Raw genomic sequence first — 24,302 nt, 5'->3', positions numbered from 1 at the left:
TATAGCGGGGAAGAAGTACGAAAAAGAATGGAAAAAAGGAGAGTTACGACATGTTTTCTTCATGTATATCTTCGCGATGTATAGTCTTGCTGCCGCCGAGTGAAGTACACGTCAGACTTCCGTTCGCCGCGCCGATCGTCGCCGAAAAGACCGAGCCGCGGGCACGTATGTCATATTTATAATTATCGCTCTGCGCTACCGCACCTCCGAGTTTTAACGATGCGCATGAATCATCGACAGTGGCATGCGCAGAAACAGAGAGCCACGTGCGGGAAAGAGACGCAAAGCACAAGTAATAATCATTCTCTGATTCGTCATAAAACTTCTTTACTATTGTTATACTTAGTTTTTTATTGTTAATACTTTTATGTAAATATTACCATTTTTTATTCAATATATATATTCGATCGACACGTTCTGAGAAAACATTTTATTTTGACACTACAATAGTGTGAAAAAGTGGTGACCCGACGAAGAACACGACTCTAAACCACCATCGACAATCCTGCTCTTATCGGCTCGATACTGGAATTAGTCGCAATCATGGCAAGAGAGCTGATGGATTTACGTTAGTTCCATGGGAAAGCGGACGGGCGCTTTTGTGGGACGCAACCTGCGTTGACACACTTGCTCCGTCTCATGTCAGGGAAACAGTCTTAAAAGCGGGAGCCGCAGCGGAAAAAGCTGAAATGACTAAACGGCACAAATATTCGTCACTAATTCCAAATTGCATCTTTGTGCCGTTCGCAGTCGAAATACTTGGACCTTGGAGTTGCAGTGCTAAAACTTTTTTAAATGAGATAACTCCTCCTCGCCTTATTGCCTCCACTGGTTACAAGAGGGCTGGTGCATTTTTTGCCCAGAGAATCGGCATAGCGATTCAATGGGGAAATGTTGCCAGCATTCTTGGCACGATTCCACGCGGACATGATTTATCAATAAATATTTAGTTCAAGTAGTTAAGGTGTGAATTGTAAATATGTATAAAGTTTAATAAACTATTGTTAATAATTGTAAAAAAAAGCCAACTCTGACCAACCTATATTTTGTAGGTGAAGTGGATGTGATGAGGTCGCGAATAGTGATGTCATCTATAACGCCGAGCAATCGCTTGCGACGACGACGTTGCGGTTGCTTAGTGGAACGCACCCCATAGCTAACATAATATATATTTACACTTTACTCTGTGGTTTGAGTCTGACACCCGTTATCAATGTCAGCTGTTATGGAAGCCATTAAGCTGAATGAATGAATGAATAGTTGTTCATATCATAGTACTCTGTGGTTATAGTATTATATTAATTATATATAATGTTACTTGTCACAAAGTAATAATGTTATAAAATGATATTAAATCTTGAAACTTGTTAGCGAAGAAAATAATATAAAGGATTCGTTGCCTTTTAATTTAAGAGAAAATGTCAATTACGTATATACCCCGCGTAACTCAAGTATTAAAGACCATATATATTATTGATTTAACATTTTTATTTTAATCCTTATAATATGCCTGTTTATTTTTTATTTCCAGTTGGATTCTATTCAGTTAGATAATGAATTAGAAGAATTGTTTAAGCAATCACTTTTTCAAGCTACTAAATATTTCGAGGTGATTTTTTTGAGAAGTATTTTTTTTGTTCCCATATAAAATATTGCCAAAAAACTTATCAAGTAGGTACTCTGAAAAAGGAAAACCTCATTGGTAACATTTTACAAGATAGTAAATTAGAAAGGTAGGTAGGGAAGGAGGTAAAAAGGCTTGTTGTTTTAAATTGAAATGTTGTTTTATTTCAGCCTGGAGTACTACAACCAATCCTTCCTGAAGTTGATTTACTTATTCGATCATGGATATTCAAAAATTCAATGTACGACAAAGCCTCCAGTTTTGGGCAACAAATGTTGTCCTTAAAATACAAAACAGAAAATTTAACTAAAACTAAATTATACTGGTATTTTGTATACACTGTTGCTTTAAAATATTTTAGAGATAGGGCAATGTACAGCCTCACATCTTATACAAAAATTCAAAATTTCTTAACAAAAATGGAAACATTCCAGTTAGTTGGTGATATTCTTAATTTCCTACAGTTTATAAATAGTGGCAAGCATCCAGCGCTCATTGATTTCATATTAGGTCTTCAATTAACAGCAGACAAACTTACGAGAGAGGACTTGACAGATTTCTCATGGACTCGTGAACTGTTGTGGCATAATCTTATAGTATGTAAATAATGTAATTTTAAATATATTTTTAAGAAAGTTATTAGGAATATTGCAATTGTAAAACTCAGTAATAATTATAAAATATGATTTAGAAATGTCTAATTGGTATAAATTTTTATTTGTGTTATTAGAAATATGTACTTAAGTAATGAGTACAATCCATAATATCTGATGTTATAGGTAGTGGTCACTTATTATACAAATATTTGTATTACTTAGTGAGGTGAATTTAATCTAATTGAAATTTCTTTAAAAAATTGTTGTATTGTAAGTTTATAAGAAATCCTTTTTATATCGTCTTGTAGGAGTTAATTGGAACAGTCCTTTCACTAGTGAATATGTTTGGACTAAAGCAAAGAATGTCAAAGATACTGAAATACATGTGGTGGAGAAACCAAATGAGATCAAGTGCCGGTCCAAGCTCCGCTACTATGACAATTCATACTACTTGTGCATGCTGTTCAGAAAAACCCATCCTACCTCATGTTATGGGCTGTTCACATATATTTTGTTACTATTGCTTAATGGTGAGTAATGCCCTTAATGATGGATCTAATTTTAGATTTGTTTTTATCTCAACTAAGGTAGAGCACAGCAGGAAATGTCTTGCTCAAAATATGCAGCTGCCCGACTGGAGTAGTACCTACCTTACAAAAGATAGCAGCTAAATAATACTGTTTTCAAGCAGTGATGTGTTTCTGTTGGTGAGTAAGGTGACCAGAACTCTTGGGCGGAATTGGGGATAGAGTCGGCAACGCGCTTGCGATGCTTCTGGTGTTGCAGACGTCTATAACCTATGGTAATCGCTTCCCATCGGGTAAGCCGTACACTTGTTTGCCAACAGTTTTTTTTTTAAATATCTTTATTAGGGACTTTTATACATATGTACATGACAGCCCTATATTATACTTATCCTATACTAAGACTAACAATTTTAACATTTTTAAATAAACTAAATTATAATACTAAATTATTATTAGATCTTAACTTAATACTACTAAATACAAACACTAGGTTAGATTTGGCACATTGGGATGTTAGTTCAGACAAGATCTGATTAAACAAGCAGACTTCCAATAAATTCAGGCCCAATTTGGACACCAAATCTCATCTGCTCCATTTGTAATGGACGCATTCCATCAAAACATGTTGTACGTCTTATGACGCTGACACTGGATCGTTTTATACCAAATGCTTTTTCAAGAGAGCGTTCCTCAAAATATTCTTTAAACTTTTTATTAATTTTATGTTAAAGAAGAAAGTGGTAAAATTTCCGAAAAGATTGATTTTATGCAAACAATTGATCCATCAATGACTGCTGCTCTTGCTAATCGGTCAGCCTCCTCATTGCCAGACAGGCCGTGAAGGTACCCATTGGATCTTTAAAAACAATATTACTTTTTTGACATTCTTCTATTTTGTTTAAAATGGAATATGCTAAAAATGTACCTCGACCACCCGAAGTGCATTTAGCAATATGGCAAACGGCGCTTCTACTGTCAGTAAATATAACAACACTAGAACTTGCTACAAAATAGCTAACAGTTCAACTGATATTATCCATATCGGGCCATCAACTTTAAAACGCCTGTTACAATTCCTGTTGGAGTTATAGTAGGCAGCACCTAGACCCACTTCACTCTTAGAACCATTGTTAAGATTTTATTCCACTGAAAGTATTATTGATATATCTCTTGAATTATTTGCGGTTTCAAAACATTTGTGTTGTAATTTTTCTTTGACATTGAAACACAATCGAGCCTAAGGATATCCATAAGGATATATTTGTACATGAGGTCTTTACGTCTTATGTTTAAGGGGGGGAGGGGTATATATCTCGCTTTCCATGGCGTGAACCGGCGATGATCTTATAAAACTACCAATTATTTTTAAAGCCTGATTTTTGATGAGTTTTCCTAATTAAAGATATATATAATCTTTGCAAATGTAGTGGATGGACTCCCCAAGAGCGGCCTGCTAAGATCCTTAGCAAAACCAAATATCTTTACTTTGTCACAGATTTCACATGTGTTTAGACCAACGTAGCGTCTTGTCTAGCTACATACCCAGGTATTTTGTACTATCTACAATTTTTTATTCAGATTTGTTAACTTTGAATGATATTTGATGCTTTTGTAACCTTAATAGAAAATACATAAGTTAAATTTATTAGGCTGTAATTCCAAACCAATAATTCTAATTTCTATAAAAATTATTTGTATACTTCCTAACCGCTTTTCTATACGCTGTCCTATACCCAAAGGTTGTCTGTAAGAAATCGCTCTTTTAGCGATAAGACTGCCTTTGTACATCTTTCTCTAATTATACTACTTTTGTTTGTATCTTATAATGGTGTGCAATAAAGAATATTATTATTATTATTATAATTATTATTATAATTTCCAACATTTCAGTCAATGTGTATAAAACAATTTGTAGTTTTTCTACACTATCTTGAATCTTTTTATTAGTTGCATATACAACAAAGTCATTAGCGTATTGTAAAATGGCCACTGTTTCAATACGTTTACAAATGTCTGAGGCAACAATGTTGAAAATTAGGAATGATAAGGGATCTCCTTGGGCCAAACTCTTATTGGTCCACCTTCCTCTTAATTAAAACATTATTATAGGCGTTATTAATATTTAAGAAGCAAGCTGTTGATGAACTTTGAGAAAAACCTAACTGTATGTGTGTTACTAAATTAGTTAAATTATCTAATGTGGATTGTCCTTTTCTAAAACCAGTCGTATTAGGTGACATTATTTTATTCGATTCTACTAATCATTCAACACGTTTACTAATCAGAAGATGAAATAATTTATAGATACATGAATAAGTGATATCGGTCTAAGTTTAATTTCATGATTCATGCTAGACTTAGGAATAGGAACTATACGAATACTGCGCCACTGATGAGGGATACAGCCCGAAATAAATATATTATTAAAATGCTTTATCATTACAGCCTATACAGTCCACTGCTGGACATAGGCCTCCACAAGGTCGAGCCAAATATGGCGTGAACTCATGTGTTTTTCCCATAGTCACCACGCTGGGCAGGCGGGTTGGTGACCGCAGGACTGGCTTTGTCGCACCGAAGACGCTGCTGCCCGTCTTCGGCCTGTGTATTTCAAAGCCAGCAGTTGGATGGTTATCCCGTCACCGGTCGGCTTTTTAAGTTCCAAGGTGGTAGCGGAACTGTGTTATCCCTTAGTCGCCTCTTACGACACCCACGGGAAGAGAGGGGTTGGCTATATTCTTTAGTACCGTAGCCACACAGTACTGCTTAAAAATGCTTAGAAGATATAATTTCCCGGTGTTGAGGTAAATTGAAAATCATCAAATATGTTATACTGTCATCTGCCGTCCTGGAGCCGTCTCTTTGTTTTTAATGCAATTTAAGAGTTCCTGAAGTGTGAAATTTGCGCTCAGTAATAGGTTATTTGAAGTTAAGATTGGTGACAAAACAAAAACATAAGCCGGTGCAAGCGATTGCAATAATTCTTTTTTTTTATCAGAAGAGACTAAAAAACTTTTGCTGTACACTTTTGTACTTTGTCCTTTTTTGTACAAAGTTTTGAAACGTCTTGTTCATCAACAACTTACATCATTCAATCCTTACCTCAAACAATCTCCTAAATCCCTACCAGTCCGCTTTCCGTAAAGGTCTTAGTACGGCTACGGCTCTCGTTAAAATCTCCGATGACATCAGACTCGCCATGGACAATCAGAGTCTCACGGTGTTGACCTTGCTAGACTTTAGCAATGCGTTCAGCACTGTAAATTTTGATATATTGCTTGCAGTTATGAGTTCCCTTGACATACCTCCATCGGTAATTGAGTGGTTTCGTAGCTACTTATTTGGGCGTCAGCAGAGTTTTCGCTTCCAGAATATTTTCTCAGACTGGTTAGACGTAAAAGCTGGCGTCCCACAAGGTGCGTCTTATCTCTTCTCCTCTTTTCAATTTTTTTAAATACTATATGTCCCTGTATATCTTCTCCTTACCAAATTTACGCAGAGGATCTCCAGATTTACTCCCACACCAAACTGATTGACTTACCAACATGTATTCAAAGGATAAATAGCGATTTAAACAACATTCTTGATTGGTCCAACTCATACGGATTGAACATCAATCCATCAAAGTGTCAAGTGACTATCATTGGTAGTCCAAAACTAGTGGGCCGAATAGATTGGTCACACGTACTACCTGTCATTTTTAATTATTCCGCTATTAGTTACAGCGACAAGGTAAAAAATCTCGGAGTGATTTTCGATAGCCGTCTCTCTTGGATACCGCAACTGAGCGAGTTGAGCCGCAAGCTATTCGCAGCCGTCGGATTACTTCGAAGGCTTCAATATTTCCTTCCACTGCCCACTAAAATTGCGTTAGCACAGTCACTCCTTCTACCAATTCTTGACTACGCTGATACTGAGCAATTGAATAAGCTTGAAAGCCTTCAGAATCTTTGCATACGGTTCATATTTGGTCTCCGCAAATATGACCATGACCGATGGCCGTTGGTGCGGAAAGGTTCTCGAGTGGCGACCACGTACCGGGCGCCGCAGCGTTGGCAGACCCCCCACGAGGTGGACCGACGATCTGGTCAGGGTCGCGGGAAGCCGCTGGATGCGTGCTGCGCAGGACCGATCGTCGTTGAAAGCATTAGGGGAGGCTTATGCTCAGCAGTGGGCGTCCGTGAGCTGATATGATGATGATGATAATCGAACGAATAATAATAATAACAATAACACGAGCGCTCACTAGAACTAAACTAATGAATTTTTGCTAATGGATTACATTTCTGTCTTATAAGTTGTCAGTCGATTGTCTGTCATTTGTTAAAAAAAGAATTACATTCAACAATATTAATAGCAACATTTTTGCACCAACAGGCAAATAAGATTGCAGACTCAGACTTCGCTTGTCCAAAGTGCTATTACAATGGAAGACAAGTTATGAAATATGCATAAATCATTATTTATTGTTTTTTTTTTTATGGAGAGGAAACGTTTAAGGGTAATGTTGTATTAAATAAAAATTATCTTTTGTTCATAAGCTTTTTATTTATACTCTCACATGCAAGGCAATTTTATACAATATTTACAAATCTCAGACTTTTTATATGTTAAAAACTTAAATTAATAAAATTATAATTATGCAATGGTAATTTATTGCTAAAATGAATTGATTTATAATGTATGAATATTTCATTCGTATGTACATGTACTTGATTACTAAACGAAGTTTCTTTATTACCCATGAATAGAAAAAAAAATCACTTTAAAAATGAAATTTTATAAAATATATAACTATACACAAGGTATTTATCTACGATAAGCTGTACGTTAATTACATTCTCTAAAATTGTATGGCACAAATGGATCATGTAGCGCTTACGTAGATAACTTTATAAAGCTGAAGAGTTTGTTTATATACGCAAATCTCAGAAACTACTTGTTAAAATTCAAAAATTTGTGTTGGATAGTCCATTTATCAAGAAAGGCTATAGGCAATATAATTTTTTTAGCTAGTTTTTTTTATAAAGGTAATTTGATGATGGCAATACAATATTTAACAGCCTATATCTATAAATATTCTAAATTTATTAACTATTTTATTGTATTATATTTTTAGGTGTTTAACTCACTATATTATATGTTTATTATTGAACATTAACCATAACTAATAAATGAAATAAGATGGTATGGTCGTACGCGTACGAAATGTAACTTAAAAAATGTAAACTAAAAGCGTCGACGTTAGTGCGCTTGTACTGCCATATTTAAGAATCCATGGCATGGTCGACGGAGAAATTGTGTAGATGTGATTCTTGTTTAATTAAGCCCATATATATAGTGAAAGATATCGGTAATTCGGTAACCCAAGTAGTTCGATGACCTAGGTAGTAAGTGTCCTTGTTAATGTCTAATGTTTATTGTCTTTGCTATTGTGAACGTTTGCGTGAAAACCGGTCTCCCAATCAGCGACGTAGTCCACTGTACGCACTGAGCCGTCCGGTTCAACCAAAGAGTACTGACCTGGTTAAATAAACACAACTATATAAAGTACTTATTTATATTATTCAACTGGTAGCGAAAGGCATCTAATTATTCTTAGAACATGATCGCAGGATTTAGCTACTAGCTCTTAGATAGTCTAGTTTTAATAAGTTACAATGTTACTATGCTGCTTCTGGTTAAGCTATAAATATAATAAGTGTTTGTATTTTTAAAGATTTTGGCCTTTTTACTTTGGATTACAAATAATTATTCAATTATTTTTTTAATGTCTCTGCAAATAAAGCACAATCGCTATGAAGTTTAATCGGAGTATAAAGTTATTTACTTTAGTTTTTTTAATGTACTTTAGTTGTGTATGAACTTTCAGTTTGCAGGACTCGATAATTAAAACAGTAACATAATGAGAAGTTGAACATACCCTTCACAACGTCGCCATCGCGTTGTTCCTTCTGTTGTTTGATGTCGCCTGTGTGAGGATCATTCACATTGTATTCGAAGGCGTAGCGGGGGTGTGCATCCTGAAAAACAGTGTATACCTAGTATATCGTAATGTTTTAACTATAAATGTTTTAGTTGCGGGCAAAAACTTTCTCTTCTAGGAAAGAAGATAATTTTAGGAGAGGTAAGGTAGAGGTATACACGTCACAAGATAAATTTTATCTTGAAAAATTCTGAACTTTAATTAAATCGGTTCTAGTCCGGATTTCGACCTACGCAAATCGATAGCGTCGGTATATTGAGCAACGAAAAACAGTTACAAAAACTTAATCGAAATTAGGTATGAAGAAATCACGAACCTATTAGTAATTTAACATATATTTACGATTTTCCGCCTTAATTCTCCACAGTACATATACTTAGAGACTTTGAAAAGCATTGTGTAATAGTAACACCAAAACATTTTTCGTATTTTGTTTTAATTGCTCCTATATGCAGTTTTTCAAAGTAAGTTTTAACTTCTATACCAATACAAAACATTTTTGAAAATCATATCAAAAATTGACCGCTCCAGGGGGGTTCAAACCCGCGTCTCCGACTGACCGTGTCGACACGTGTCGTGAAAAATGTTTAAAAAAAATGTTTAGAATTCCTACTGTGTGGGCAACACAAAAATAAAATCGTACATATCTATACCAATAAATAAAATTGGAGTCTGTTTGTAATGTTAAAATAACCGCTTTTTACTAAAAGCATATGGATTGTATATACGGTACATATACAAAAATAACATTTTTTTACAATTTTTGTCTATCTGTGTGTCTGTTTGTTCCGGTTAATCTCTAAAACAGCTAGACCAATTTCGACGGGACTTTCACAGGCAGATAGCTAAAATGTAATAAGGACTAAATAAGGCTACTTTTACTTTACATATTCATTTATTTTGTAACTCTGTGAGCTGAACAATATTTTTTTTCAAATTCCCCGCGGACGAAGTCGCGGGCACAGCTAGTGTGGTATATACTTATACGTATATACCTACTTTTATATTATATAGGTTTATATTTACAAATGTATAGGAGAGACCTAGGAGATTTGCGATAAAGAAAATTTCTCCCTACTTAAAATAGCGTGATGGCGACAATCCTAGTTTGTCGCTTTAGTGTTCCGGAGGGTCCGGTGCAAATTGCCAGATCCAGTGATCGGATCATTCACCGAAAATCATTGCTCTCTTAAAAGATATAAGAATGTGGTTTTTAAGTGTACGAGTCCTCTGACGCTGAGATAAAAAACTTTATTTATAGTTTTCAGACATTTAAATTAGCTATAGATTTCTTATGGTGAAGGCTTATTGTGCGAGAATTAAAAACTTCGCATTATAGTTACAAATACATACTGGGAGAATATTAAGAAATATTAAGATTCCAACTGGGAATGTTATGGAGCCTCGCAGCCGTAACTGAAAGTCTGAAACTATTCGATATCCGAAATAAGTCTATCCGTAATCGTAACAAAAACCGAAATAAAAGATGTTATTCAGATAATTTCGCAGGGATTTGTCGCAGAGGGAATTTAAATAAAACATTTGTATACTATATTTTTACATTTTTCAAACCAAATAAAGTGTTCTAGTGAGCCGTGTGGGTCCGGCGAACTAAATTGTTGCAGCTTTCATCGCTGTTTTATATAGTGTATTCAAAATTGGTAACAGGAACCAATACAATAAATGTTAATTATTAACTCTTTGTAGTAACTAAAGAAAGTAGTACCTATCTAAGTAGTTTGGCATTTCATTTAAAGTCGAATATATGTAATTGAAACTAAAATTTAATTCGGTAATATTTCTGATCCACACAACGATGCTAATACATTTACTATCTCAAATAAATAAAAAAAAAAAATTGCGACTTAAAATTTTTTGACGTGACAACGTCTTATAAATTGGTTTGCCGGGTGACACTTCAAGAAACTGCGTTACGCTCCGCTCACGTTATGCGCTCACAATGAGAGCGAGTGAGAGGCACGCGTCCCTTCCACTCGGGCATGGTTAGCCCGCCTAAGAGCGAGAGAGACAGACATAAAAAGTGAATGAAATTCAGTGCGAGATTCTTTGTATAAATTAATGTTTTAAATATAATTCTTTGTATAAATAAATGTTTTAAATTGTTACTATTATTTCATCCTTCTTCCTACTATACGAATGAATATTCACATTAAAATTATTTTACCACTCAAAGTCGTTGTCACGTAAAACTTTCGCCCGTATACCGACTTTACAGGCAACCAATTTTTTTTCAACCACACAACTTTTTTTTTGACCACACGACTGAAGTAAAACTTAGGAAAAGTAACTCTCTATTTCTATCTTCACTAACTTATATCTCCCTCTCAACTTCACGTCACGCATTCACCAGCTCACTCCCCAAGTCAAGCGTGCTTAAAGAAGTTTTACTTTTAAAAATAAAAACGAGTGTGCTTTAGACCGACCTGAATCAACTGAAGTAAAACTTCTTTAGCAATAGACCTGCACAATAGGCCTGCACTGTGTCTTAGATATACGGAACGTAACTGGCTATGAGAAAAAGAGCGAAAGAAAATGTGTGCTCGCACCTCTCTCTCTCTTGCTCCGTTCGCCTAAACCGATCACACTTTTCGTAACACTCGATTATTAAATAAATGGAACACCACAGGAAAAATTAAAATGAACAATACAGCTCTCTGGACCATCTCAAGGCTTGTTAGCACGACGTGTTCGAAATTTCCCTGTTCGTGAGTAAAACGAATCGTTGAGAAATCCTTCTCACAGCTAAATACATCTCTGCAGCTTTAAAAGAAGTTGATTAAAAAACATTTAGCATTGAATTTGTTTTGAAACTGAGATTTTCATAGTTCTCTTTTTAAAATTAGTATAAAATTATTTCATCAAAATGTACTGTTTTTACGATATATTAACTGTCTACTATGAAGTAATGAATAAGAAAAGTTAGGTTATTATGGTTTGATTCGGATCTTACCGGATCCGGCCCTATCGAAAATGATACCGGACTAAAATACCAAGTTGCACTACATGACTCAGTAATCGGCGCCACCACACAAAAAGTGGTTACGAAATTACGACGTCAGCATGCAGCATGCAGCAGTATGAGAAAAGTAAGTTTTTAAACATTTTTGAATATCATATCAAAAATTGACCGCTCCAGCGGGATTTTTGATATGATATTCAAAAATGTTTAGAATTCCTAATTGTGGGTAACACAAAAATAAAAATCGTACATATTAAGTAAGTTTTTCTTCAAAATTTTGATTGAATTTATATATGTCTATTTAAGTCTCAAAGTGTAGCATTGATATTATGCATTTGTTACGATTATATATTAGGCGAGTCGTGACAGTTTTTGACAACTCTCCTAGCTTAATTTTTTGGCTAGGTTATTAAATTTTCTGAAACCATAATACCTTAATACATTTTAATGATCCTTTTTGAAAGGAAAGAAATGGCGCTACATCAAATCACATAATTGAAAACTGAGGAATGTTTTTAAAGCGAGATATGTCCCTTATATTAGAGCTGTGCTTTTAGCCTCAGAAATTGGTAAAAGTGAAAAAAATTATAGTAGGATGAAACCCATTGGAAAAGGAAGATAATACAATGAAAATGAAAGGAAAAATAAATCACAGGCAATCTGAGGTCGGGAAGTGGTAGGGAGGGGAGGCCTAAGGATTAAAAACGGTTTATCTCGATTTACGGCAAAACTACAAGTCCTATGGAAAAAAAGTTTAATGGCAAAGTTGTAGGTAATAAAAAGATCTACAACTTTCGTATTTACACTTTTTTCGCATAACCTAAAAATTCATGTGAAAAATTAACAAAACTAAGTCTTTCGTTTTTTATTTTGGTGAAAACTTACCCTTTTATGTCCCAAGGGCACTGCATTTTTTTTGTTTTTAACCGACTTCCAAAAAAGGAGGAGGTTCTCAATTCGACTGTTTTTTTTAATGTTATTATTACATCAGAACTTTTGACCGGGTAGACCGATTTCGACAAATTTTGTTTTAATCGAAAGGTGGTGTGTGCCAATTAGTCCCATTTAAATTTATTTGAGATCTAACAACTACTTTTCGAGTTATATCTAATAATGCGTTTTTACTTGACGCTTTTTTCGTCGACCTACGTTGTATTATACCGTGTAACTTTCTACTGGATGTACCGATTTTGATAATTCTTTTTTTGTTGGAAAGCGAATATCCCTAGTTTAGTACCATGATAAGGAAACCAGGATCTGATGATGGGATCCCAGAGAAATCGAGGGAATCTCTCGAAAATCCGCAATAACTTTTTACTGGGTGTACCGATTTTGATAATTTTTAAATTAAACGAAAGCTGATGTTTATCATGTGGTCACATATAAATTTTATCGAGATCTGATAACTAATTTTTGAGTAATCTTTGATAACGCGTAGTTACTTGACTATTTTTTCGTATATCTACGTTGTATTACTTGTCGATGTAATTGAAGTCGGTTTTTTTTCGTTTGTCTGCAAACACAATTATAAAATATTTATTTTTTTACCTTATTTTGACCTCAATATCGAAAAAGCACCCCCATTTTTAATCGAAAATTCTCACGTCAAAATAGCAGCTTTTTTAAAAAAGTCGGTGGGTTTTTTGTTCGTTGAAATCTCTATTTTCTGATGATGTGAAAAAATATACATTACTATTTCAAATGCTTTCAGAAAATGCATCCTACCACTTCCCGACCTCAGATCGCCCGTAATTTATTTTTTCTTTCATTTTCGTGGTATTCTCATTTTTTTTACCATGGGTTTCATTCTAATATATATTTTTTTTGGTTTCAAAAGCTAAAAGCACTGGTCTATTAAAGTAAAAAATTTCACAACTCTTGTAAGTCTCCCCAACGGATAGATATCAAAATGCTCCAACTTCTACGAGTTTCTTAACGTAAAGATTTTGATGAATTTTAAACAAGTAGAGTTGATAGATATATTTTTTTAATTAACATATAATGTGTAACAAAATGAGTAAGAACAATGCAGAAAACGAAAGTTGTAATTGTATACTCGCCGTACTTTAAGGTCAGTCCTGATAGTAAAAAATCCTTTGCGGTAACATTTACCGTTGGTAGTTTTGTAACAGTTTTAGAATGTCTGAGAGACTCATGTTTCTCTTCTCAGCAAAATGAAAACGATTTGTGGTTTTACAAATTCGGGTTGGTTTGTAAGTAATATACAGAGAAAGTAATAAACGAGCATAAATAAGCCTTTACAGATAGGTACTACCACAAATTAACGAATTAATAATATGTTTTATAATCTAAAATTAGGTTTTTGATATCGGAAATGTAATAGATAGGTACTGTAGGCATTATAACACAATTTATTTAATTGGATTGATTAATGTAAAAAAGAAAACGAAATTTTGTGCTTCGTTATATTTCGTTCTTTTGCTGTTGGATTCACTTTGTTGCGATTAATTTTAATTTGCGCATTTGTAAATAAATAAATCATATGTCAGCTTTTTTAAACAAATATATCAACTATTAAGCTCCAGAATAGTTTGTGCATTCAACAAAAATGCTAATAAATACAAATATATATTTATTTCAAAACTCGTTTTGACTGATTATATAAAAGTGATTAAAATTTGATGTAATTCGTTTGATTGTCCTCGTTAATTTCATTCCATAAAAGTATTTTGTATTTAAAATAGAGTTTTGGGCATGCATGATGAATTAATTAGGCAACTTATGTAATTGATTATGTTGGTGTGCTTGCGGTCTCTAACAATTTAAACGGTATCTATAATACGCATGCAGCGTAAAAACTAAAAATTACCTACTTTAATTTAATAATTAATTATTAATTTTGAAACGCCAGTCTTATCGCACGATATATATTTAACTACAGCAATGCTACTAGATAAAAATCGTATAAGTAACTATATAAGTCTTTGTCGTACGTAGTAATTTTGAAGGTACATTTAAATAAAATGCAAACATCAGGTGAATGTACATAGATCTAAACTATTTGTTGACAACGCCGTTAATAATAATGATCTAAGCCTGCTCTGCTCTGATAATTAGCGATTATTATATAAATTATGTATATAAAACAGTAATTTAATAATTAAATATTATGATATTATCTCTGTTTTAGTTATATTCATATAAAAGTATGAATTTTTTTACCGACTTCAAAGAAGGAGGAGGTTACTCAATTCGACCATATATATATGTAGGTTCGGGGATAACTTCGTCGTTTATGAATCGATTTTGATATTTCTTTTTTTGTTGGAAAGGAGATATCCCAAGGGAGGTACCATGATAAGGAAACCAGGATTTGATGATGGAATGAAATCGAGGGGATTCCTCGAAAATTGTAGAGACGACTAGTGCGTTTGTTATTTTTAACCGACTTCCAAAAAAGGAGGAGGTTCTCAATTCGACTGTTTTTTTTAATGTTGTTATTACATCAGAACTTTTGACCGGGTAGACCGATTTCGACAAATTTTGTTTTAATCGAAAGGTGGTGTGTGCCAATTGGTCCCATTTAAATTTATTTGAGATCTAATAACCACTTTTCGAGTTATATCTAATAATGCGTTTTTACTTGACGCTTTTTTCGTCGACCTACGTTGTATTATACCGCATAACTTTCTACTGGGTGTACCGATTTTGATAATTATTTTTTTGTTGAAAAGGGGATATCCCTAGTTTAGTACCATGATAAGGAAAACAGGATTTGATGATGGGATCCCAGAGAAATCGAGGGAAACTCTCGAAAATCCGCAATAACTTTTTACTGGGTGTACCGATGTTGATAGTTTTTAATCTAATCGAAAGCTGATGTTTATCATGTGGTCACATATAAATTTTATTGAGATATGATAACTACTTTTTGAGTAATCTTTGATAACGCGTAGTTACTTGACTATTTTTTCGTCGATCTACGTTGTATTACTCGTCGATGTACCTAATTGAAGTCGGTTTTTTTCATTTGCTAGCGAACATACTTATTTTTATAAACTATTGGGGCTAGTCAAAATTGTTATGAAATTCGTTACTACAAGTATAGAGGTAGATAACAAATAAATAAATAAATATCTACACAATACACACACGGTCGTCTGTTCCTAAAGTAAGCAAATTAATGCTTGTGTTATAGGTAACAGCCGACTGGTATAGCTTACATATATATTTTTTTTGATAAACATACTTATGAATAATACATATATAAATAAATATTTATATTACACCCAGACTCGGGGTGAGAATCGAACCCACATCCCTTGGAGCAGAAAGCAGGGTCACTACAAACCAAGCCAACGGGCTAGTCAAATACATAGACACAATATACAAGATACTAGGTACATATTGATTGTCAGTGACGGATGGCTTAAAATTACGCTCATAGTTGCGGTAGTTGATGTGACACGTGGGGTTCCCCCATAGGGCCTAACAAAAACATGTTTAATTTTAGTATAAACAAATTCATGATTTTTATACTGTTTTCTACCCAACCGGAAACGGAATAATACTTAAAAAAAATAGTACTTACATAATTTTCTACAAATTCTTTATGGATGTTCTTAGCGGTGTTGTATTGTGCTCCTGCAGAAATTGCTGGTGCTGCGACGTGTGCTATCGACTGCTGTGCGTAAACAGGTTCTGAATATTGAATGGCGTGTGATTGATGTGCCGGACCAGCGAATTGTGCAACTGTAGGCGCAGAGTAGTGCGCTGTATACTGCGCATTTATTATTGGCTGAGAATATTGAGCTCCAGATGATGTTGAGTATTGATAGGACGGTGCGGAGTACTGTTGCAAAGCAGGTGCAGCATATTTTGTATAAGTCGGTGATGCATATTGAGTTATAACTGGAGCACTAACGTGGGATACAGAAGAAGTGGCATACTGAGAAATAGTAGGTGCCTTATAGGTTTGTTGAACTGCTGCAACATTATTACTGTTATATTGGTTGATAGCAGTAAAAACTGGAGCATAGGACTGTGGTTGAGTCTTTAAAGATGTCGCTGCTGTGTAACTAGCCCTTGGAGCAGCATAAACTTGAGAAACAACTGGTACTGGAGCGTGTGTGTAGGAGGTCAGAGATTGCTTCGCTAAGGATCCACTTGAATATAATGATTGATGTGCCAACTGGTTTTGAGACACATATGTGGTCTTCGCCGGTGCCAGAGTAAATTTTGTTTGTAAAGGTGCTGCAGTCACCTTTGCAATTATTGGTGCTTGATTGTATGTTGTTTGTGGTATAACTGTTCTTACTGCAGCAGAAGATAATCCTGCAGAAGTTGCATATCCATGTTCTTCCCTTTGAGTTGAGTATTCTGCATCTAAGGCAGCAGAGTGTTGAATTGCTACTGGAGCTTGGTATGAAACTGTTGGTTGGGCTTGATACAATACTTTAGGAGCAGAAGATTGATATAGAATTGACTGTAAATATTCCTTTGCATTATTGTATTTATTTGATGACGATAAAGAGGATGATTGTACGAACGCTGGAGCTGCAGCTTGAACATTTGTTAACGACAGTTGTACTGTCGGTGCTGGGTATGAATAGCCGCTATCGCCACAATCTTGTACGTTCTGTAGTTTGCTTAAGTGGTAGTTTAGATCAGGATCGTGATAAGCAAGTGCATTCGAAATGCAAGCGAATACTAACAGTATTATCTGAAAGGTAAAAATAATTTAAAATTGATATGTCAGTTCGTTATTTATTACGTGTTTACATAATTTTCTATGATTTATTTATATGTAAGATTATCACATGTAGCGTTGAGTATCACAGTATCACAGTACAGTATTACTTTAACACTAGGTACATATTTTGAAATAGTTTGCAAACAAATCCCGAAAATAACAATATATATATATATATATATATATATATATTGGAAAAAGTGAAAAAAAAAATTGTATTGAACTTTGTTAACTTTAAAAATTTACAAGTTTCAATCTACAAGACGACTCCAAAACTGAAAAACCGAGATGGATCGACGAATAATTGGTTACGCAACCCAATATTATTTCTATTATTATTTAGTAAACCTACCAAAAACAGCATACCTTGAAGATATCCGAAGATTATTTGGACTACTGATAGCGCTCAACACTGATTAGAATAAATTAGGCTATATAAATTACAATTTCTTTTTTATTTATACAGATGCTTAATATAATATTATAAATGTGAATTTAAGTTTGTTTGTTACGCTTTCTCGCGAAAACTACTTAACCAATCATCATGGTACATTGTACACATATTCTTGGAGGTATTAGAAATAACATTGATACTTTTTATTTAAAAAACTCAATGCGAACGAAGCCGCGGGTAAAAGCTAGTATTATATAAAAATAGACTAACACAGTTAAAGAATATAAAGTCTGCACAAATTAATTTAATAATTCATACGTTATTGTATCAATAATATAAACGTATAATTACTATTTTATATACTAATTGTATAAAAACTTACCGAATACATTTTGTAATGTAAAGGAAAAATCACTTTTGATAAAAAACACTTAACATATCACGTGTTAGCACAATTTAAGAACTAATTGTGTTTAGCAAAGCGTAATTCGAAATGAGAGCAAAATGGACCCGCAAAGTCTTATATAGTAAAGTCATATGTGTAAGAACAGGTCACACTTTTTCACATTCGCCGTCGGCAACGTGGGCGTGGCTCATAGGATATATGCTTCGATGCAGATTTACTTCACTCAGTTAATTTATTTTAATGAATATGTAAAATAATTATAAATAGGAAAATTCAAATTTAACTATTTTTTAGGCTCTTATTAAATCATATTTAAGTGGTATTTCAAAATAAGGAAATATTTTTTTATGCTTGTTACGGTTTGTCTATGTTGAGTTCGGAATCAAGAAAAGTCAATTTCCTAAATTAGTCTAAGTGACTGAATGTATCCAAATAGAATAACGTAACGATAGTAAATCACAAAGGTTTATATAAGAAGAAGTCGTAAGACCTATGCAAGAATTATGAATTGAGACATCTTATATGTGCCCAACTGAGGTAGGGCACAGCAGGAATTTCCTGCTCAAAATACGGAGCAGCCCGACTGGGGTAGTACTTCGACTTACAGAAGACCACAGCTAAATAATACTGCTTTCAAGCAGTATTGTGTTCCTGTTGGTGAGTAAGGTGACCAGAGCTCCTGAGGTGATTGGGGATTGGGGATTAGGTCGCCAATGCGCTTGCGATGCTTCTGGTATTGCAGGCGTCTATAAGCTACGGTAATCGCTTACCATTAGGTGAGCCGTAGGTACGCTTCTTTGCCGACCTAGTTATATTAATATATATATCCGGCTAGATGTATATTGATTTACTTTACTAACAAGAAAGCGTTACAGGTTTAAAAAGTTATGCAGACGGCATCAATTTGACAAAACAAATTACAAAAAAAGTCGAATATCTAGATTATATAGCCTCATTAACCGACTTCAAAAAAGGAGGAGGTTACTCAATTCGACCGTATATATATACAGGGTGTCCCAGGAAAGACTGTCAAGCGGAAGTCCAGAGCTAGAACATCCCTTGGGGATTCCAAATCACCCCTATGTATATGATCCGATTTTTTATAGTTTAGGAGATATGATTTTTTTTCTAATTTTTCAATGTTTTTCGACCTTAGCGCTATTTTTGATCATAACTTCGTAAATAATTGAGATAAATGCCTGATTTTTTTTTAATAATTTAGCTAAACCTTGGGTCCTAACTAATACATACACAAATAAACCCTAAAAGTAAAATCATGCGCTTAAACATAATAGAAGTACTTAAAAAAAGGAAAGTGCAAAAAAAAACATAACTTCGAAGATTAAAAAAAAAATAATAGCAACAAAATAATTTATTTAAAAGAATCTTAAAAACTTCCTTAGTTTATCTAGTTTCTACCATAAAAAATTCAATAAGTTAACTTTATGGCATCATCCCCAAATTTTGGTTTAAATACGACAAGTCTGATATTTGAAAACTTAAGTTTAAAAAATTGTAATAAATTCGGTCGTGTTTACTGGGAGTATGGCTTTGAAAACAGATAAAAAACACTTCATATCTGAATCTTTTGTATTCTAAGCAATAGTTAAACGGTATGATAGCCGGGCCAGTTGTTCGAAAAGTGACAAATATTCAAAAATGTTTAGAATCCCTAATGTGTGGGTAACACAAAAATAAAATCGTACATATTAAAAATAGCATGGTGTCGTCTCCTGTCAAATATTTTCATTGTAATATGAAACTCTTTGACAGAAAATTTTTTTTAATAGTTACGGGTCTCTGTAAAGAACTCACTATAGACGGCGCCACGGATTGCTTAAACCGAAAATAAAAATCATCATATCAAAAATTTCGCTCTAGCGGGTACATCGTTCCATAGCTTAATTGGCTAGAGCGCCGACACGGTCAGTCGGAGACGCGGATTCGAACCCCGCTGGAGCGGTCAATTTTTGATATGATATTCAAAAATGTTTAGAATTCCTAATGTGTGGGTAACACAAAAATAAAATCGTACATATTATGAGGATTATCGACAGCCCAGGAATGGTAATTGTGAATGTTGAAAATCCCAGTTCGCTTAAAATGTGATTCGCCAGTCCATAAAATAGTTTTAAAAAAGTTTTCATTGACTGCTTGACGCCGCAACATTTCTTGGCAAAATCTAACCCGTCGGGGTAATCTTCCGATTTCAATTGTTGGACTCTTTGAATGTGATATGGGTGATAGCCCTCACTCTGAAGTATGCGGTGTGTTACAGATTTTGTTATGGAGTGCGGAGTTCAATGGTTCTGACGCTTACACTGGGCTCTCTTTCTATTTCTTCAATAACTTCTTCTACCAATTCTGAGTCTCTTATTAGTGGCAGATGCCCTGTGATTGTTCCTGGTACTCTGCCTTCTCGATAGGCATCGCGAACTTGCAAGATAGTCCGATGATTAGGCCATCTTTCAGATGCACGATCACCTCTTCGTTCTACTTGTTCCTGAAACAACCCCGCAGCTTCCGCAGCATTCCCTCTTGCGTACCCGTAAAAGTAGTGCATGTGTTCATAGTTCTCACTTGTAAAATGGGCATTACAACGTCTTGTCATGATGAAGTAAACACCAGTTTTCACTTACAACCAATAGATAAGTTTGCACTCAAAGTCCTTAGGGAAAGCCAATTCGTCGAGAGTTCCAATAATACGAGTCCAAATCGAAATGCAATCAAAGTCCGGTGTGAAAGCCAATTATTATAGCTTTAATGTGTAACTATCAGAGAAGAGGAGTCGCTATCGTACTGTAAGCACAAGGGTAAGCAGACGACTAGCAGAGCAGCGTGACGTATTTAGTTCCCACCACACCACTAGTCACGGATTGCCCCTATCTTACTCTAACATTAGTTCATTGACTCTATTTGTCACTTTCCAAACAAGTGGCGCGGCTATCATACCGTTTAACTATTGTTTTTTAATCTGTTTTCAAAGCCATACTCCCAGTAAACACGACCGAATTTATTACAATTTTTTAAACTTAAGTTTTCAAATATCAGACTTGTCGTATTTAAACCAAAATTTGGGAGTGATGCTATAAAGTTAACTTACTGAATTTTTTATGGTAGAAACTAGATAAACTAAGGAAGTTTTTAAGATTCTTTTAAATAAATTATTTTGTTGCTATTATTTTTTTTTTTAATCTTCGAAGTTATGTTTTTTTTGTACTTTCCTTTTTTTAAGTACTTCTATTATGTTTAAGCGCATGATTTTACTTTTAGGGTTTATTTGTGTATGTATTAGTTAGGACCCAAGGTTTAGCTAAATTATTAAAAAAAAATCAGGCATTTATCTCAATTATTTACGAAGTTATGATCAAAAATAGCGCTAAGGTCGAAAAACATTGAAAAATTAGAAAAAAAATCATATCTCCTAAACTATAAAAAATCGGATCATATACATAGGGGTGATTTGGAATCCCCAAGGGATGTTCTAGCTCTGGACTTCCGCTTGACAGTCTTTCCTGGGACACCCTGTATATATTTTTTATGTATGTTCGTGGATAACTTTGTCGTTTATGAACCGATTTTGATAATTCTTTTTTTGTTGGAAAGGAGATATGCCTGGTGCGGTACCATGATAAGGCCAGGATCTGATGATGGAATCTCAGAAAAATCGAGGGAAACTCGAAAATCCGCATAACTTTTTACTGGGTCTACCGATTTTGGAGATTTTTAATTTAATCGAAAGCCGATGTTTATCATGTGGTCACATTTAAATATCATCGAGATCTGATTACAAATTTTGGAGTAATCTTTGATAATGCGTACTTGACTAATTTTTCGTCTATCTACGTTGTATATATAAAAAGTGTTAACTATGCCTCTTCATACTCATTATAAAAAAGTAATAAAAATATTTAAGCGTTAATCTATTTGAAATATGTAGATATTTATTCTGGATTTGTAAAAATCAATTTTCAGTTATAAACTATTTTTTTATGGATTAGATAACTTTATTAAAACTCGGTTGGTAATTAATCAAATTAAAAACAGGAACAATTATTATCTATACTAATAAAATAATGTTTATTCATGTGTATGTTAACTTTCCTTTTAAGAAACACAACATGAACATTTTTTCTTAAAACGTAAGCCTGCATTCAGATAATTTAATAGAGTTAAAATACAAATCATCTGTAAATAGTGTAGTACTAATGAAGTCGCAACTTTGTGTTATATCTTCACTTATAACTCACAAAATAATTTTAAGCAATTTGCCTAAATTGTTTTCTGAGTAAGGCTTACTCATACAGTCCAATTTAATGACTAATAGAAACGTTTTTTCTACATCCTTTTACTTTTACTTATTTATTTACCTTATTCGATAAAAATGATGATCGCTATAAGAAGTAGTTCTTATGTATAATTGATGACTGTTGATTTTTATAGATTTTAAATACGTTTTTTTTGGAATGTAACGCTTTTTTTTTGCATTTGGTTTCACCCTAAGAAATTGTAACACTTAGCTGTATCGTATTTATTAAGTTTACTTTATTGTGACATTAGTGTTACAATCACTGGTGATCCCAAATCTATACAAATAAATAAAATTGGAGTGTCTCTTTGTAATATTAAAATAGCCACTTTTTACTAAATGCATATGGATGTATACACGGGACATATACCAAAAAAACATTTTTTTAATTTTTGTCTGTCTGTCTGTTTGTTCCGGCTAATGTCCGAAACGGCTGGACCAATTATGATGGGACTTTCACTGGCAGATTGATGATGTAGTAAGGAGTAACAAAGGCTACTTTTATTTTAGAAGTGTATTTATTTTATAACTCTGTGAACTGAACAGCAACTTTTTTATTAAATTCCACGAGGACCAGCTAGTAAATAAATAAAATAAATAAATAAATAATTTAAAATTACTTGTTATAATTTCTTTTTTAACGTTAGGTTAGCGGTAGGAATGCTTAGGAGTGTTGCACCCCACAGCTAGGAAAGAATTTCTTTCTCCATATAGGAGAAGGATCGGAGCTTGATGTGGATTAAGCTTCGATTATTATTTTCTTTTTGTATAAGAAATGACCTCGGTTTTATCAAATCTATAAAACAGCATGAAAATAAACATGGCGCTACCATTTTTTTTTAACAAACTTTGTACACTTTAATAATTAAAATATTAGCTTAAGCAGTTGTTTTAATAACACTGGACTACAAGAAAAGAAGTGCTTCGTACCTTTGAACAGTCACACACAGTGCTAAATCCGAATTTGAGGTCTGTTTGGTCCCTACACACCCTAATTTTGAGTAAATTCTAAGTATAAGGATACTTTTTATGTGTTATGTATAAATATAATTAGTGAAGTTGTAGTCAAACTATATTTACATTTTTGTAAACAATATAAGCAATAGTTACGTGTCGTATCGATTCCATTTTGGTCAAAGCTATATTTACAAACGTAATAAATATAGTAATATGCCGTAATTATGTAATAGCCTTCCATACCTAGTCATAACTTAGACAACACCGTGCTGTGATTCATAAAAGTTGAATATTAATGTTACCGTGGCTAAAACAAGGAGATGTTTGTTTAATATTTTTTTTTGGAATAAGTAAACAGTACCTACTACAAAATATGTAAGATTAAATTGTAAAAGTATAATGTCGTCGTTAAGAATATTGATATTATTCTTAAGGTCATCTGCTTTCATTCTCTTTAAAACAACAATAACTCGTAATGTAGGTAATTAACTCAATGACACTCAATAAAGCGGGAATTAAGATCAAAGACTTCGCGGATTACTTATAAAAAGTTATACCCATGTATGTCTAAAGTGTGTAGTTCGTGTTGAAACATTATGAGTCGTATCACTTACATGTTACTAAGAAGGTTAAGTTCTATTAAGCTGTCGCTAATACCGATTGATTAATCTATACATACATATCATACTTGTAAGTGAGGTCTAGTATTAAAATAAAGTATGATTAAATGCGTGAAATTTTTTGATTAAATGTAATGTTGTTTTGATAGTTTTAAGGATTACCAAAAATAGTAAATTATCCTAATTCGTA

General features: G+C 33.7%; 2 protein-coding genes across 2 annotated transcripts; one reads left to right on the top strand and one right to left on the bottom strand.

Annotated features, from left to right (window-relative positions):
• The first annotated feature begins 1,220 nt into the window (after positions 1–1,220).
• On the top strand, positions 1,221–7,282 carry LOC123654273 (peroxisome biogenesis factor 2). Its single transcript, XM_045590184.1, has 5 exons — positions 1,221–1,451; positions 1,532–1,609; positions 1,795–2,220; positions 2,529–2,750; positions 7,125–7,282. Exons 1-5 carry the CDS (start codon positions 1,419–1,421, stop codon positions 7,200–7,202), a joined length of 837 nt encoding a protein of 278 aa, XP_045446140.1. The 5' UTR covers positions 1,221–1,418; the 3' UTR covers positions 7,203–7,282.
• A 586-nt stretch (positions 7,283–7,868) lies between these two features.
• On the bottom strand, positions 7,869–20,837 carry LOC123654534 (paternally-expressed gene 3 protein-like). The gene is made up of 4 exons (XM_045590433.1): positions 20,547–20,837; positions 16,266–17,396; positions 8,671–8,770; positions 7,869–8,270 (listed from the first exon to the last, which is right to left on the bottom strand). Exons 1-4 carry the CDS (start codon positions 20,835–20,837, stop codon positions 8,158–8,160), a joined length of 1,635 nt encoding a protein of 544 aa, XP_045446389.1. The 3' UTR covers positions 7,869–8,157.
• Between the last annotated feature and the right edge of the window lie 3,465 nt (positions 20,838–24,302).

The sequence above is a fragment of the Melitaea cinxia genome, chromosome 6, assembly GCF_905220565.1.
Source record: "Melitaea cinxia chromosome 6, ilMelCinx1.1, whole genome shotgun sequence".
NCBI lineage: Eukaryota > Metazoa > Arthropoda > Insecta > Lepidoptera > Nymphalidae > Melitaea > Melitaea cinxia.
Note: the sequence above shows the minus strand (reverse complement) of the source record. Positions and strands in the feature narration are given on the sequence as shown.

What these genes read in the sequence shown, in the direction of transcription:
- LOC123654273 (XM_045590184.1), top strand. Translation starts at nt 1,419, where the DNA reads ATGTCAATTACGTATATACCCCGCGTAACTCAA. An exon ending in ATATACCCCGCGTAACTCAA is followed by an intron (nt 1,452 to 1,531) that starts GTATTAAAGACC and finishes TTTTATTTCCAG; the next exon opens with TTGGATTCTATTCAGTTAGA. An exon ending in AAGCTACTAAATATTTCGAG is followed by an intron (nt 1,610 to 1,794) that starts GTGATTTTTTTG and finishes GTTTTATTTCAG; the next exon opens with CCTGGAGTACTACAACCAAT.
- LOC123654534 (XM_045590433.1), bottom strand. Translation starts at nt 20,837, where the DNA reads ATGACAAGACGTTGTAATGCCCATTTTACAAGTGAGAACTATGAACAC. An exon ending in AAATAGAAAGAGAGCCCAGT is followed by an intron (nt 17,397 to 20,546) that starts GTAAGCGTCAGA and finishes TTTACCTTTCAG; the next exon opens with ATAATACTGTTAGTATTCGC. An exon ending in AAGAATTTGTAGAAAATTAT is followed by an intron (nt 8,771 to 16,265) that starts GTAAGTACTATT and finishes ACTGTTTTTCAG; the next exon opens with GATGCACACCCCCGCTACGC.